Here is a 16,018-nt window from a genome sequence, read left to right as displayed (position 1 = left end):
TTACACAAAAATCTCTTTGACAATTTCTTTTCCAGCCTCTTACATACTGGCACTACATGCTACACAGCTAGTCATCTAGCACTGTCTGGTGGAGGGCCCAATGTGAGTCTGTCATGCAGACTGAGAGGTAGACTGGAGGTCTAGCTGGGCAGTGAGGTCACATACTTGGAGAATGCTCTTTGGCCTCTGTGGCATCTGGTTGGTTTTTTATCAAGGTGGTGTTTGGTTGTAGTAAGGTGTCTTGACGTAATAAGGAGAGGAGCTCTTTTCAATGTGAAAGGACAGACCGGGAAAGAGTTTAAGAACAATATGAAAACAGGAAAGCTGTGGTAGAGAGGACTTGGTTTGGGCTCTCTCCTACTGTCAGTTGAGAGTTTCTCTTTGGGCCACTGTGGCTCGGCATCTTTGGGGTGTTCAGGTTACAGGTTTGGCAGCAAAGTGGACAAGGTATATGTTTCGAGATCAACAGCAGGTGCAGGAGGGGCTTTGGGGAGAATGTAGTCAAAAGAAGCAAAGCAGCCGTCGTCGTCGTCTTCGTCGTCTGCCTCTTTAAGCTCTGTCTCTCTCCCCAGCCCCTGCGGACAGCTCGGCCTGCTCCCTCTCTGCAGAGTCAGAGCTCAGGCTCCTGGCCCTCTTCTCCTTGGCTCTGGCATTCTGGAACCAGACCTAAGAAAAAGATGTGTATGAATAAATGAACTATCACCCTTAAAATAATTGTTCTAAAACAGCACTTTTAATCTTTAACAAATGCAAATTAAATTGCATTTCAGCATTTATGAATATTTGAAACATTTACCTGCACAACTCGGTGAGGCAGTCCCAACTCCTGGCCCAGTGTCTCACACTCATGTCGGTTGGGGGTACGGTGGCTCCTGTAGAAGTCTCTGAGCTGGAGTACCTGGAAGTGGCTCATCTGTGTCCTTTGGCGCTGCTGCTGATGTTGGTGCTGTTGCAGACTTTGCGTCTCACCCCAATCTGAGCTTGGACCCCCAGATCCCTCAGGACTTGGAGACCCTTGGTCCGCCATACTGGAACCCTCGTCACATGGGTACTCCTCATCGTCTTCCTCATAGTCATCATCCTCCTCTGGGTTGTTCAGATCAGTGGTTGAAGACAAAGGTGGCTTCATACTTAACTCTTTGTTAATGATGACAAAGCCATGGTTTGGGATGAAGTTAGAGGAGATAGATGGGCCTGGTCTGTCCATGATAGATGACATAGCCATCCCAATCTGCCCATTGGATCCATTACTCATCGATAAGTTGTAGCCTGCTCTTTCAGCCTCTGCCCTGTGGCGTGACCTCATATGTGCATCTAGAGCACTCTTTACCTTGAAGAGAGCCCTGCAGAATGGGCAGCGCAAGTGGTTCAAACCCAAGCTGAAACTGGATCCTGGCCCCATTGACCGGAACTGTCCTTTTCTCTCTCTGGCTCGTGTATTCTGAAACCAGACCTGTGAAGGAAAGACCAGCATGATTTAAAATCAAAGTTGCACAACATCATTCAATATGTCTTGCTTTCTTTCCCTCTCTCTAAAAAAATTCACACATAATCAAACATCCATAAAATACCTGAACTACACGTCTTGTCAGGCCTACATCACGTGCAATGCCTTCCAGGACTCCTCTGGTGGGGTTAGAGTCCATACTGTAGCGTTGATACAACACTTCAAGCTGTTCTGGGGTGATGGTGGTTCTCTGACGCTTATCCCTGCGGTGCTCTTCCTCAATCTCTCTACCGCTCCTTTGGCCTTCAAAACTGTTCTCGGATATAAGCTTTGAACTCTGCTTCATGGGTGACAAGGAACTTTGAGAGAGGCTGGTGTGGTTGTTACTCGAGTGATCAGAGAGCGTGTTTTTAATTTGTATGCTGTTTAAGTGTGAAATCATGGAATGTGTGGGATTAGGGTGCATCTGGGACATAGCGCCTGAAAGCATTTGGCTGGCCATCAGGGTGTGGTTGGGGTGGAGCATCATGTAAGGCATGGTTCGGTCTGTGAAGCCAGAGTGGAGAAATTGGACCTGGGACTGAGCTGCCAGGAGGTGCCTGGTCTGATGCTCCTGCCACAGCTGGAATGAGGGCAAGGACACTGGGCAGAGACTACACTGAAACTGAGCCTGTGTTTGGGGTTGGAGTGGGGTTATTTGCTGGGCATCAGCGGATAGGCAAGAGGTGGCATCAGGCAGCCACATGTGGCTTGTGTCAGATTCTGAAGCAGCAGGGAGGCTGGGTGATGTATCAACAGGCTTTTCAACAGCTGGATCAGATGGAGGGATGCATGTCTGCCCCTGGCTGGAATGAGCTGTGGACGCGATGGCCGGTACTGTCTTTTGTGAAGAAGAGGAGGAGGAGGAGGAGTGAGGCTGTAGTCTTTCTGGAGTACTTTCTGGCTGCAGATTGGGCTCTAGTTGTGGAGAAGACGCGGTTTTCATGGCCTGAACAATTTCCTTACGCTGGATTTCTGCATCTGATATTTCATTTTTAATTTGAACATGAGCTAGGCTCTTGTTCGCTTGAGAATATGTTGTATCTTCTTGTGTATTTTCTTGTTTGCTCATAACAGGTGTTGGTTCACCATTGTCTGTTAGATGCTCACTTTCTATGCAGTGAGAGGAAGAATCAAGAACAGGAGAGTCAGGGTTAGTGTAATACTCATAAGTCAGATCCATGGAGTTTTCATTCTGAGATTCCCCTTGTGCTTCATCCCCACAGCTGTTATCGACATCATCAATCTTGGAGCAGCCATTTTTCTGACTGTGAATGTTGTCAAGTTGGTTCTTTCCCTCTAATCCATCGTCTGTGCCCATGTCTTGAGTTTTACGGGCTCGCTGTCTTGCATTTTGGAACCACACAACAATGATTCTGTTAGGGAGAGACAACAAAGCAGATAAGCTGTCATATTCTTCCTCTCTGGGATAGGGAGTCGCCTCAAACACCCCCTGCAGGGTCTCCAGCTGTCGTTCCGTGAAGCGGGTTCGGGAAGAGCGTCGGCCCCTATGGGTCTCTCCTCTCAGGAGGTCTGTTGTCTGGGTCTGTGGGAAGGTATGGGCTAGAAGGCCTGGGGACAGTGGACATGGGGAAAGTGACAGAGACTGGTTTTGTGCTACTTCTCTGGACACTTCCAGGGCTATGGTTGGAGGGTTATTAAAATTGTAAGGGGAATCCTTGTCTCGCTGGCGCTCTTTAAATAGGGTGTTGCGAAACCAGTGTTTGATAACTTTATGAGGCAACCCAGAGAGACCACACATCTTGATCATCTCTTCATCACTGGGGAGGGTGTTAATATCAAAGTGTTTCCGCAGGACAGTCAGTTGCTCCTCAGAGATTCGGGTTCGGGTTCTCTTACCCTGTTGTTCAAGTATTGTTGGGCTGACTTGGGGTTGCTGCCCTGTTTGGATGGGGCTGTGTTGGGATGGTTCACCCAGCAGTGTATTATTGATCTTTGAATGTTGACCTTGCAAAGAAGGGCTGAGCTGTGGCTGTTGCATTAGCAGTGCTGTGCTGAGTTGAGATTGGTAGAGTTTTGCCAACTCAGTGTTCACACTTGAGTCTAACCAAGGTTGGGGCTGGAGACCTACAGACTGCATCACAACCGAAGGGAGGAGAGGAAGGTCCATGGAAAAAGGAATATGGGATATAGGAAGCTGGGGCAAGGCTAGAGGAAGCATAGGTATGTTCGGTAAGGTTAGAGGTACGGCGTTAGCTGCGGCTGTGGTTTGAGAAGTAGCTGTAGCAGCTGTGCTTTGGATGGGTGCCTCTTGTTGTGGACATTCTTGAGTTTGAGAAAGAAATGGAGAAGAAGGTGTGGGGGCAGTAATTGTTAGGTCTGTAGCAAGAGTACACGTTTTGGTTATGGGATTTGAAAATGACGGGACAGGTGAGGGTGCGAGGCTTTTAACTTGAGGCATAACTGGTTCCAGTGCTGGTTCTGATTCTGAGGATGGGACTGGGGCGGCATCTGAATTCTCCTCAGATTTAGGTTGTGTGAGCGGGTACATCTGGTCATACTGCAGCCTGTATTCTCTGGAGAATCTCTCCAGTGCAGGAGTAGGAAACAGTTTCCTATGAATATACTCCCGGTGACTTTTTAAAATCAAGGCATCTGAAAAAAACTTGCCACAGTCTCTACACTTTTCTCCCCTTCCACAACGACCTCTCTCTTTGTGTACCGATTCCTCATCTTTCTTTTTTTTGTCATGTGACACATTTTCTATTTCTCCATTGCCCTCTACCCCTTTGTTATCGTTGTTACAGCCTTCCAGCTTTACATCCTGTAGTCCACTTAACTCAACTCTTTCTTCTTCTGAATATACCTCCATCTTGTTGATACCAGAACACTCCTGTTGATCTGGCATCATAAGGGTTGGTATCTGCTGCTGATGTCTATGTCTACTTTGTATGTATTGCAGTGCCAACTCATAGCCATAACTCTGCAGCAGGGCTCGAACAGGCTCGCCATTCACAGCTGCATAGGGCACTCTGGGAGGAGGACACTGCAATCCACGAAGAGTAAATGAAGAGGAATCAGTTTCCTCTTTCTGATACTTATTTTTTAAAGTAGGAACAGGCATTTCTTCTTTTTCTTCCTCAACATTATAATTGCTGTGTCTTTTTTCTGACTGGTTGTTGGCAGATCCACTGCACCCAGCTTCAACATTGGCTTCACACTGCACACGATCCTTTGGTTGGCTAACAGCTGAGTTTGAACGTTGTCTCTGGGTTAGTTTGTCATCTATCTGAGGTTGGGGCTCCCTTTTAACTTCCACCTTAACCTGTTCTTTGGGGATGGAGTTGGCACATACTAACTGGCTAAGTTCTAGGCTCTTAACAGTTAACTCTGGGTTAATATTCATGTCTCCTGACAAATAAAAGGGCAGAAGAAGTTGCTGCTGCAGAGAGAGCAAGTTGTCTGGTGTCAGGGAGAAATTTTGTTTCAGGAGATTCTCTGTCCCTAAGGGAAGATGCTGCATCAACTGGGACTGGAGCAGAGCTGTGTGTTGTTGTAACTGAACTTGGGCCTGTGCCTGAGCCTGGGCTAACTGCTGTTGTTGTATTAGCATTAGCTGGTTTCTTGATGCTATAAGTTCTGCAACTCTACTTTTAGCCTGCTGGCTGTCACTTGGGATAGAGAGGGTTGGCTGCGCCTCAGCTGCTAAGCCAGGGCCTAATAGTAAAGAGGTTGAAGAGCTTACTAGATCTGGCCTCTTAGTGAACAGCAAACCCTTTGATATTTCTTCTCTGTTGGTAGCAGCTTGGGTAGCAGTGGTGGGGACTGACAATGAAGCAGCTACACTAGATGCTGGGTTCTGTGGAGCTGAGTTCTGGGCAGCACGAGCTCTAGTCTGATGAAGAACAGAGCGAAGATGAATGTCCAGTGTGGAGCTCTGACTATAGCCCACTCCACACAATCGGCAACGGTAGGGCCTAGGATCTGGGCCACGGGGAGCCTCGGGGACAGCAACACCTGTGCCAGAGTCCTGTAGGGCCCGTCTAGCCCGGTGGAGATGGGACACAGAGTTATAGTGGACCAGAAGAATAGTTTTCTGGGTAAAAGATTCAGAGCATATTGTGCATTTATAGGGCCTGGTTGGATCCAGATAGCGATCCATTGTGGGGTTGGAGCTCTTTTTGACAAAAGAGCTGGAAGTAGGTTCTGATATGATTTCCTCATGTGGCCTTTTCTCCAGCTCAGTTAAATCTTCCTCATCCCCATCAACTTCACCGATCATGTCCTTCTCTTTAAATTGTACTTCTTCTTTTTGTTCTTCCTTTCCCACCATGCCTGGGGCTTCTTCCTCTCTCTCTGCAACCTCTCCCACTCCTGCTTCTTGACCCACTTGAGGTGATAAACTCAAATCTTGTTGAACTGAACTCTTATTTTGCTCCATGTATTGAGCTGAGTGAAGCGGTAAGAGCGTATTCTGTCCCTCTGTGTTTTCCAGCTGTGAGTGTGTGTTCTGCATGTGTCTCTGCAAGGCCTCTTGACTGCGGCATCGTCGAGAGCAGAGGGGACACTCTGTTGCCGCCCTCATGGCATGGTACTGCCAGTGCAGCTGGAGCTTCTCTTGAGTGGGGAACGCCAAGCTGCACCTGCTGCAACGGAACCGGTAACCATGGCGATCAGAAAGAGGAGGGGGGTCGCTGGTCGGGGAGGAGGGGGGGGTCTGATTTGGGGACTGAGGAGCCAGTCTGCCACTGAAAGGGTGAGTGGTGTTGTCTTCTAGGGGTGGGGTGAGTAGAGCTGTGACATCTTTGGGTGCGGCTACATCTCCCTCAGTGTTCTCTACTGAAATGCCTGCAAAATGCCCCCAAAAAAATATGTATAAATATGTATAAATATTTTTTGTTACATTTTTTTTTAAATATTGATAGTACATTTTAAATAACATTAGACCAAAAAGACAATGTGTTTTAAACAAATTACAGTGACATAGTCTTTTTTACGGTGCATTTTAAGCAAACCTCTGTTTTTCTGTGAATCAACTGAGGCACTGGAATCAGCAGTATGGGAACAATTTGCATTGGTATTCTTGGTGTTTTTATTGTTCTGAGTATCATCCGTCTGTGGTTCTGTCTGCAGCTGAGGCTGGGCTTGTTCCATGGATAGTGTGACCTGCAAAGGGAAACATGTGTCAATATATTTATTTATTGTATTGGGGAGGGAGTTATTGGCAGTTATAATTAGTGCTGTTTTGTAAATTCAGACTGAGAGAAATATGGGATATTACCATATTTTCTCAATCCTATATTATGAATAAAACATTTAATTGTACAGAAAAACAGCAAGCAAATATCCAGACGTATAAATATGAGTGCCTCCACACCCTATCCTAATATCATAAAACATTAAAGTGTGAATCTGTGAATGTATCGTTACATCTTGCACCTGCCTGTGCAGCAGTATAGACAGCGAGGCACATCAATTTGGTAATAAGTGTATATGGTGAGATATGTGGGTCTGCCCTTCAGCTCCGTCAAACATGCCCCAAGGGTTTAATAAAACTTTACTGAGCTGAATAATGAATTTATTTAAAATCATTCTTCATACAGAAAACCTCCATCTCCACAGCTTCGAGCACTGAGAGCAAATACCATATCTATGCGAACAGCTAGCTACCCTTAGGAAAGGACAGACAGCTAAAATGAGATTTACATGACAAGAGTTTTCTCTGCGTAACAGCTTCATAAGAGAGAAAGAGAAGAACAACCACACACACATACACACACACTGCAGAGAAAACTGAAGGTCAGGCTTAATCTAGAGAGCGTAATTGGAAAGCAAGGTACATAATGGCCATCATCACCTCAGTCTGAATTAATGAACCTCAATTACTATCAGAGAGAGTGAGGGAGGGGTTGGAGCGGAGTGAGGGAGGGAGGATGATGGTGGGGGTGGCAGGGGGTAAGGGGTATCGAATATGAGAAAGAGAGAGCATGGAGAGAGGGAAAAGGTATGGGGCAATGAACAAAAAAAACTGCTTCGGAAAGAGAGAGAGTAAGGGAGGGGTAACGCATAAGAAATTGAGAGCGAGCTTGGGAGAGACAGAAAGGGAGGGGCAGGGACAGAGATTGCTGAATAGGAATGATAGGAGTAGCTGGAGGGGGGAGGGAGGGACAGCAAAGGGGAGAAAGGGTGAAAAGCAGTCAGTCAAGTGGAGGCGAAGAGCGCAAGAGACAAAGGCCACTTAGCATACGGGCCAGGGAGATGGAGGATGGTGATGTGGATAGATGACCAGTCTTTGTTAGTTGGAGAGACACAGTAAAAAGCATGGGGGCCCCTTTTTAGCTTGACTGCACTTCTGGTAATAGAGGGCTACTTAAACATGCATTATAGAAAGACTGGCTTTTCCCTCACTCACTCAGTCAAACCCCTCTCTCTTCCACTCTAAAACACGCGCATACACATACACACAAAATGCACGGCTGCATCAAAGATGATAGCGGGGAGCTACTTAAACATGCATTAAAAAAGCGGTGCCTTTCTCTCTGGTGCCTTCTTAATGGAATTGTCTCCCTACATTTCACTCTCCCCTTCCCCCTTCGCTTTGCCTTGTCGTTTTCTTTTGCTTCCTGCAAACGTAAATACAACAAATACACACTTGCATACACTTACTGTGCTGATGAGCTTGTCTACACAGTCCTGTGCCACACTGTGTACATGCGTGAGATGCGGTCGAAGGTCTGTGTGTGGGAGTTTAACCTGGCACAAAGGGCACTGGACAGTCTTAAAGAGTCGAGAAAGGAGAAAAGTGTAATAAATGGTTAAAAAGTGTTGAATTAGAAGGCTGATAGAGTGCACAGATGTGCATGGGTTTGTGGGATACAGTAGAACTGCATTTGTTATGTCCGTTGTTGTATTTTATGTAAACAACATACTTCAATTATTAAAATGGGTGTCAACTGCTCACCTGCTGGTTTGGATTTTGCTGGTGTATTCTGGGACGTTTGGTTGAGATAGAGTTTTCCGTTTCCTCACATTCAGAGGATGGACGCTTCACTGATGGAAATGACTCCCTCTTTTCTCTTTCTTCCTCCCAAGTTTCTTCTTCAAGTAAAAAAAAAAATCATGTGACCATGTAAATATATTTATATTTACCATGTATGTTATTATGCTATCATTTTAATTAACTATGAATTAACATACCTGTCTCGTCAGAAATCCCCACAAAGTTACAAGTGTCTTTGGTTTTGTCCAAAGGACCAGTGGTGGTCTCACTGGAAGTTTCCATATCCTCACTGAGCTCTCCTATGGGACATGAAAAATAATTATGTTACACAAACATTGTGCATCATGCAATATGTTCTCACAAACTCAATCAGGTTAATTGTAGTTTATAATATCCTCTTGATAGCATCCTTCAAAAAGACCAATGTCTTTGGACCTCACTCTATTCTTCTTGCTTGTCTCCATACACTATTGATCAAGTATTGATTCTCCATTAGATTCTCCTCAGAGGTGGAGTAGAGGTAATATGGACTTACAACAGATCAGTTCACCTCGATAAGTCTTAATCTGCACATAAACAAATCACAGGATGCACTTAATTTACAACTGAAGTGTTGAACGACTAATTTGAGATGTTGTGCCAGCAGTTCACACACTCCAGATGAAGTAAATTCAGTGTTTAATCTTAAATAGACGGGTGACTAGCCTTTACTTCCCCCATCCTTATCCAAGGGGTTTGTATTGGTTAAAAGATTAGCAGGTGCTAGTTAGCCGTTGTTAGGGGTTATTGGGGGTTTAACAAGGACGTGTATCGACAAGTCAATTTACTTGATCAATATCTCAGCAACAGCCATTACTCATTTTCTCACTCTTTTCATCTCAATCCCCCATCTGCTCGATGACGTCAGCTAGCACATGAAACATTAAATTAAGTATGGCCACATGATTCATATTCTCATACCCGTGACAACATCAGGGCTTTTCCTGATGGTAAAAATGGCTGCCAGCTCCTCTCCGCCCATTGGCTGCAGCTGGAGTAGCCCTTCCCTCTGCTGATGGGTTGGGGTTTGACTGTGTTTCAGTACTTGTAGTTTAGAAGAGGAGGAGTGGTTGCATAAGAGACAATGGAACAGCCACGATCCCCCATCAACCTCACCATCATACTGCTGCAGGAACTAAAAATAATGAGGCAGAAAGGAGAGAATGAAAATGATTATGGTTGACAACAGTATATAAATCTAGTCCGATCATCATGAATTGCTGAATAAATGTATGTTTGAAATGCTGCTTGCATAAAGGTGTTCATAATGAGAGTGTACTGACTCGGTAAACCCGGACGCTGGCCTCGTGGTGGGAATTGAGGGAATGTCCTCGCAGCTTGTCCAAACTGCTGGTCACGTAGTCACACAGGTTGCATCTCAGCTGGACGGGGTTGCCCTTAGAAATAAGGGCAGCCCCCTCCTGACCCCTGTCCCCACCCTCCTGGAGGTGAGCAGCAAGCTGGTACCGGGTGCGGTGTCTGTCAGTCTGACAATGCAAGGAGAAGTTAGCCCTCAGCTGGGTGGTGTAGCCGCACAGCCTGCAGTGGCAGCCACTAGCGACCAGGGAGCACCACTCAGACTGGGGCAGAGAGCGAGGGGCGTTCAGGTGCTGCTCCACAGACTCTAAGTTGTCGGACGAAAAGCAGGAGCAGACAAGGCATTGAAACACGCCCCCCTGGGAGAGGGGTTCAGTGGGGGACAGAGACAGGGCTGGAGGGGGAGAGGGGGAGGGGGAGGGAGAAGGAGTCAGTGTAGACCCAAGGGTGACTGGCTGGTCTGCGACTTGTTGACTGGTCAGTCGCATGTTCAAGGATAGCTCCGCACCTATAAAAACAGAGAGATCTACCGTAAGAATTTGCACATTAAAAAAAAATTGTTGTTGGATTACAGCGAGAGATGCATTACTCACCTGCGTTTTGTAAGTGTTTCAGCTGCGGGGCAAGACTCCTACAGTGAGACAGGTAGTAGCCTCTCTGGAGCCGTAGCATGTTATGTGTGTGTTTCTCGCTGGTGGTGTGTATGCGCAGGTTGCGGGCAATGCTGGTCTCATAGTCGCACACATCACACCGCCACCGCTTACCATGAGAGTGAGTGTGTGCAGGTGGTGTGAGCTTAGTGGGCTGGGTAGTAGGCGTGGGATTAGAGAGTGGGGGCTTGTATGCGGGCTCATCCACTGCGTTACCGTCGGAGGAGCTGCTGTTGTTTGTGGTAATGTGAGAAGTGTGGATTTGACCATTTGAGTGTCCCCCATTTTGAACGTTATTAAGGTGTTTATCCGACTGCATGTGGATGCTGAGGTTGCCTTTCGATGAGGTAGCATAGTCACACACCTCACAGCGGTAGGGCTTGTAGCCACAGGCATAGGTTTCACCACGGGCCAAGCGAGGATGGGGTTTCCCCGAACTGCAATATCCACACACACCTCGTGTTGCACCGCCACACACACACTTTCCCCCGGAGGCACCACACACACACTGGCCTCCTGTCTCCGGATGTTTCTCTTTCATGTGGACTTGCAATGTATGTTGGGACTTATAGTGCCAGTTACACTTGGGGCATTTTAGCGTCTTGCAGGAGTTGCGTGAGTGCATTATGGTCATGTGACTGGTCAGTGAATTAGGAGAGAGGTCTTGGTTGAGGTTTTTAAGGACAGCTTCTTTCTGTTCTTCTTCTTTGTCTCTCTCGTCATCCAACTCTGTGTCTAGCTGGCTGTCATTTGGTTCTGGAGCTTTGGCACCATCTCCATTGGAAATGGAAGAGTGAGGAACCCCTTCCGTCCCATCATCCCCAGCAGGTGTACTGGCAGGCTCTGTACCTGCCAGAGTAGACTGCTGGGATTTAAAGCTCTGAGGAAACTCAGAAATCCAGCCCTGATCTCCCTTAATGTCTTTTACCTCTTTCTCGCTCAGCAGGGCAGAAAAGGAGGACGGACAAGTGAAGTGCTTTGGAGAGGTGGAAAGAAAAGGGGAGGGATTTGGAGAGGTGGAAGGAGTGGGGGAGGGCTTTGGAGAGGCGGCTATTTTGCTGTCGAGTGTGCCACTGGCCTTTGCAGTTTTGGAAGAAGAGCTGTGCTGGCTCTGTTGAGGTAATAAAGAACATTTGGATTTGGTTTGGCTTTGGTTTGAGATGGCCTCCTCCTCTTCTTCCTCCTCCTCCTCCTCCTCCTCCTCTCCCCCTCTGCTGCTAAGGGCTGCCGGGAGCCCCCCTGTAACTGATGCCTCTCCTACACCTACATGCACCTCCCCTTCTTCCTTCCTTTGCCCTGACAAACATCCCTCCCCGAAGTCTTCCTTCATCCCCTGCTTTTGACACGCTCCATTCTCCTGTGAATGTCGGCCTCCTTCTTTCTGCTCACCTCCCTGGGTCTCTTCTCTAGCCTGGGACCCCTCTGTGCCCTCCTCCTCCTGCTGAGGCAGGGTCAGGGGCTCTTTGGCAGGGGCCATGGCTGAGGTATGAGAAGATGACCCTTGCTCCGGAATGACCGCTAGGGTCAGGAGAGGAAGAGATAAAGCCTGGGGACTGAGGTCAGAATCTCTCTCCTCTCCTCCCCCTCCATCCCCTCCCTCACCACTGTCCATACCGGAGGCTACAGCTGCCACGCATTACGACCCCACCTGTGTTTCAGATATAGCGAAAGACAAGAGGAGAGAGCGACAGACAGAGACAGAAGAAAAGTGAAGGGAAAAGAGGAGAAGAGTCATGTAAATAATATTGCATAACAGTGGAGGACATTGATTACAGTCCCTGGACACCATATGTTCAATACAGCCTTCACAGTGCGCCATACAGAGGCTGGTTACTCAGGGGTTAGCGTTAGCTCTTAATGGGAAAATCAATAGCATGAGCGCTAAACTAGGTAGAGGAATGCGGGTAAAGGCTACGCAGGAGGTCTATAATATTTCTCAGGGGATAGGATTAAATAAAGAACTGAATGCTTCGGAGCTAAAGGGCTTCCACTAAATTGCCACACTTTGATACACTGGGTTTAAAAACGGTTCTTTTATCTGCTTTTATCGGTCTTTCGCTGTGCATTGGTACAGAGATATTAGGAGAGGAAACTGGAGCTCTGTTTAGCACGAGCCATTTTATAACACGCAGTGCAAACACGGGGTGGTCACAGTACAATAAACACCTGCGTAATCCGATTTAGTCCAACTGCAACAAATACTTGTATTTGTGTAGACTTATAACATTTGGACAGGTTTTGAATAAAATCAGTGGTAATTTCTGAAGCAATAGTTAGTGGTGTTGCACTCTATTATTTATCTCCTATGTGTATACAATTGTATACACTTCCTGTAAATCCAATTGCTTGAACACTATAAACACACCCATATACATGAACAATGAAGCAATGATGTACATTAAAATGTATCCCTTTTTGTTGTAAACTGAAACTTTATGTATCATGCATTTATAGTCAATATTAGTGTGTTTAAAAGACAAACAATTTAAAGCAATGTTTCAATTAATCTTTATTTAAGACTGCTTTTGAAATAATTTGGTCTTAATGAAACTGGCAATATATGTAATATTTTATCATACATGAATTACCATAAACATTCATGTCAAGAATTAAAATTTCCCAAAATTGATCAATGATGTTTCACAAATAATCTTCCATCACCCACAGAATCATGCATCAAGACAGTGACTTCCTAAAAAAAAAAAAAATTTAGCCTCTCCTCTTCTGTTTTTAACTGCCAGATAGATGCCAGATGAGACAGATACATCTCTCTTACTCTGTGTGTGTCCCACAATCTCATTACTGACCTTTTTTTAATCAAGGAGAGACCTTAATGTACCCTTTCACCTTCTACTTCAACCAACCAACCCCCCTCTTCCTTCTGCTGTTTAAAAAACCCTCTCGCTCTCTCTCTCCCTCCTGTAGCCACCGCCTCTCCCCTCTCTGCACCTTAAAGATATATGGCTCATATCGGCACTCTGATAGTGCTTTAATGTACTGTGTTTATGTCACAGGCCACAGACCCTTGCCCACTGCAGCTGTCCACTGTCCCGCCGGGTAGTGCTGAGGGGATGAGTCTGACTGCCAGCAGCTGAGAAGAGTCTCTAATCTGATAAAGATTTTCATTTACACTGCAATCAATAACCTGGGTCTATCGGCAATGTAACTATTTATACAAACATTCCTGGCTCTCTATCGATCACAAGTGCGGGAAACCATCATTTAACAACGTGTGTGTGTGTGTGTGTAGGCTACATCTATGTGTGTGTTAATGTGAGTAAATCCTGTTGTCTACTGCAAACTGATTCTGATAATGTCATTTAAGCCCAGGCACAAAACATCTGACATTTACTTACAATATGAATGTACAATACATGTGTGTTATTAGGTGTGACTACAATAGAATGTGCAACAAAATAAGATGATCAAATATCTAACACAAAAATGAATCTTAGGAGTGTGTGTGTGTGGTGTGTGTGTGTGTGTGTGTGTGTGTGTGTGTGCGTGTGTGTGGTGTGTTTTAAGAATAGAGAGAAAGGAGAGAGAGGGGTGTAATGGGGTGAGAGAAAGACCATAAGAGTAGAGTTGTGTGGCTATACTTTAAGAAAATGCCCATTTTGTTTGTCTTTATAGGACCTGGACAAATACGGTTGGACATACCAAACACTGTTTTGAACGCAACTGTTTCTGCTGTGCGTGAGGACCCCGCATACAGCCGACACCAGGACCAAGGTAATAGCACCGAGCTGCATTTAGCATGATTCTGGGTGCCATACAAGCGGGGCTGTTGGAGAATACCGGACGGGCAGCGACTTGAAGTTCACTCCCCGTCTCTGCCTGTTGTTGTCAAGCCACCGACCAACCCTCAGCCTCCAGACGACTTCAGCCTTTGTTTACAGTGGACCGGACCGTTCCCCACTCCGATCCCGTTAAAGCACGAGTGATCGCGTTCGGTATCCAGTAACAGGTGACTCGATGCACGAGCAGATCAACAAAAGCTCGATGTGTGCGATATACAGGCTGCACTAACGAAACACCCCTTCCTCTCCGCCGCCGGGGTGACTTCCTCCCGTCTCTTTAATATCGTAAACAAATGGCAGACTTACATTTATGCAGCGGCTCTGGTACAAAGCTCCGTACGCTGAATGTGTAGTAGTCCAGAAAGCAATCGTATAGAGACCACTCATTCCTTATGAATGATCCTCTGCGTTTTTACCGAGCCAGGAGGGAAAAAAGGGGAGAGGGAGAGAGAGCAGCGGGGTCCAAGTTGTTACCAAACAACAGTATAATTAAAGCTACATGTAGGCTGTAGTAAACAGAAGATGGGGGACGGAGGGGTTTGTGCGAGCTCCAGAGGTAGAATGAGTTCTGATCACTGTGGGGAAAAAACACTTGGCTCTTTATTCCTGCTAATTAGTTTCCTTCAAAAAATGGCTGAGATTACGCCTAGTGCGCATGTGCGTAATTGCGCAGACACCGCTAATTAGCCCGTTTGGATCAATAGGATTCCGCGAGAGAGAGAGAGGGAGGAGGGAGGGGGAGAGGCTACAGGGGACGCTTTGAGAGGACAGGGAGAAGAGGACAATATTTTAAAAGTACGATGAATTTCAGCTGAAAGGTTGAATTTCTATTGAAAAAAGAAGGTTGTCGCTGAAAAATTCCAGTTATATATTTTAGATGGATGTTAAGACAAATCCCCAGATGATGTAAACAAATATGTAAATTAGAGAGAAAACAATATCGCAAAAAAATAAATCACTAGATGACCCCAAAAATATGCTAAAATACCACGAAGTGGCCAACAATAATGTAAATATTCACACAAAAAAAGACACAATGGGATTTTGGAAGAGCATTATGATGCCAGAAGATCTACCACAAAATGCGTCACAATCACCGTGGTTTACTATTGAGAACAAAAAGCACATTGCAGGGCCCTTGAGGATTATTTTAGGAATAGTATATATAAATAGTGTGTGTGTTAAAGCAGACGCTAGACGCTCAAATGTAAACATTATGTTCCAGACGTAAATTGCATGATTTTTATGAAATATTTAAATTTCTGTTTGATAGACCACATGCTTTGAAAAAGTTGTAACATATAATTCAAAGGTTTCTGGTTGACACATATTCACATTTAACAAACAAGTCAAAATATATGCTTAAGACAAAAAGGAAAAAGGTCTCGTCTAAATATGCTGCAATATGAAATGAGAAATGGCACCCTTTAACTGTTTTTGGAGCGAGGCTGCAGGTGGGTTGCGGGCAATGGGTTGCTGGTTAATTTTCTCTGTTTGGCTAACATTAAAATACTTAAGCCTAAATTGATGTGTCCACTTCTGTGTTTGTCATCACATAAGACCTTTGGGTTTTTTTTATGCTCCGGCCGTCCCATCCTCGCCACTCGGGTCTATTGTTATGATAATACTATTGTGAATTTCTCGTGCAATCTGTCGATCGTCCATATTTAAGAAGGAGAAAACTGCATTTATTTGTAAGATTAAATAATATATGTTATACTTAATTAGGTATTGATTGTCACAGCTAACGTCGCCTTTATTTAAG

General features: G+C 45.7%; 1 protein-coding gene and 1 long non-coding RNA gene across 2 annotated transcripts; both read right to left on the bottom strand.

The window, feature by feature from the left end:
• Positions 1–549: 549 nt before the first annotated feature.
• On the bottom strand, positions 550–11,159 carry LOC117732021 (zinc finger homeobox protein 3-like). The gene is made up of 10 exons (XM_034534625.1): positions 10,397–11,159; positions 9,770–10,311; positions 9,408–9,621; positions 8,645–8,746; positions 8,409–8,545; positions 8,114–8,224; positions 6,463–6,613; positions 1,572–6,295; positions 797–1,453; positions 550–666 (listed from the first exon to the last, which is right to left on the bottom strand). The coding sequence occupies exons 1-10, from the start codon at positions 11,085–11,087 to the stop codon at positions 550–552; spliced, it is 7,446 nt and encodes a 2,481-aa protein (XP_034390516.1). The 5' UTR covers positions 11,088–11,159.
• LOC117732239 lies at positions 6,143–8,200 on the bottom strand. Its single transcript, XR_004609576.1, has 3 exons — positions 8,114–8,200; positions 6,463–6,613; positions 6,143–6,295 (listed from the first exon to the last, which is right to left on the bottom strand). It is a non-coding gene; the product is annotated as an uncharacterized LOC117732239 (long non-coding RNA).
• Positions 11,160–16,018: the final 4,859 nt, after the last annotated feature.

This window comes from Cyclopterus lumpus, chromosome 6 (genome assembly GCF_009769545.1).
Source record: "Cyclopterus lumpus isolate fCycLum1 chromosome 6, fCycLum1.pri, whole genome shotgun sequence".
In the NCBI taxonomy this organism is placed as follows: Eukaryota; Metazoa; Chordata; class Actinopteri; order Perciformes; family Cyclopteridae; genus Cyclopterus; species Cyclopterus lumpus.
This window is presented reverse-complemented; position numbering and strand designations above follow the sequence as displayed.

Bases quoted from the DNA above. Each gene is read 5' to 3' on its own strand.
- LOC117732021 (XM_034534625.1), bottom strand. From the start codon at position 11,087: ATGACCATAATGCACTCACGCAACTCCTGCAAGACGCTAAAATGCCCC. The intron at 10,312-10,396 runs GTGAGTAATGCA...CTGTTTTTATAG, and splicing joins GAAACACTTACAAAACGCAG to GTGCGGAGCTATCCTTGAAC. The intron at 667-796 runs GTAAATGTTTCA...TCTTTTTCTTAG, and splicing joins TGCCTCACCGAGTTGTGCAG to GTCTGGTTCCAGAATGCCAG.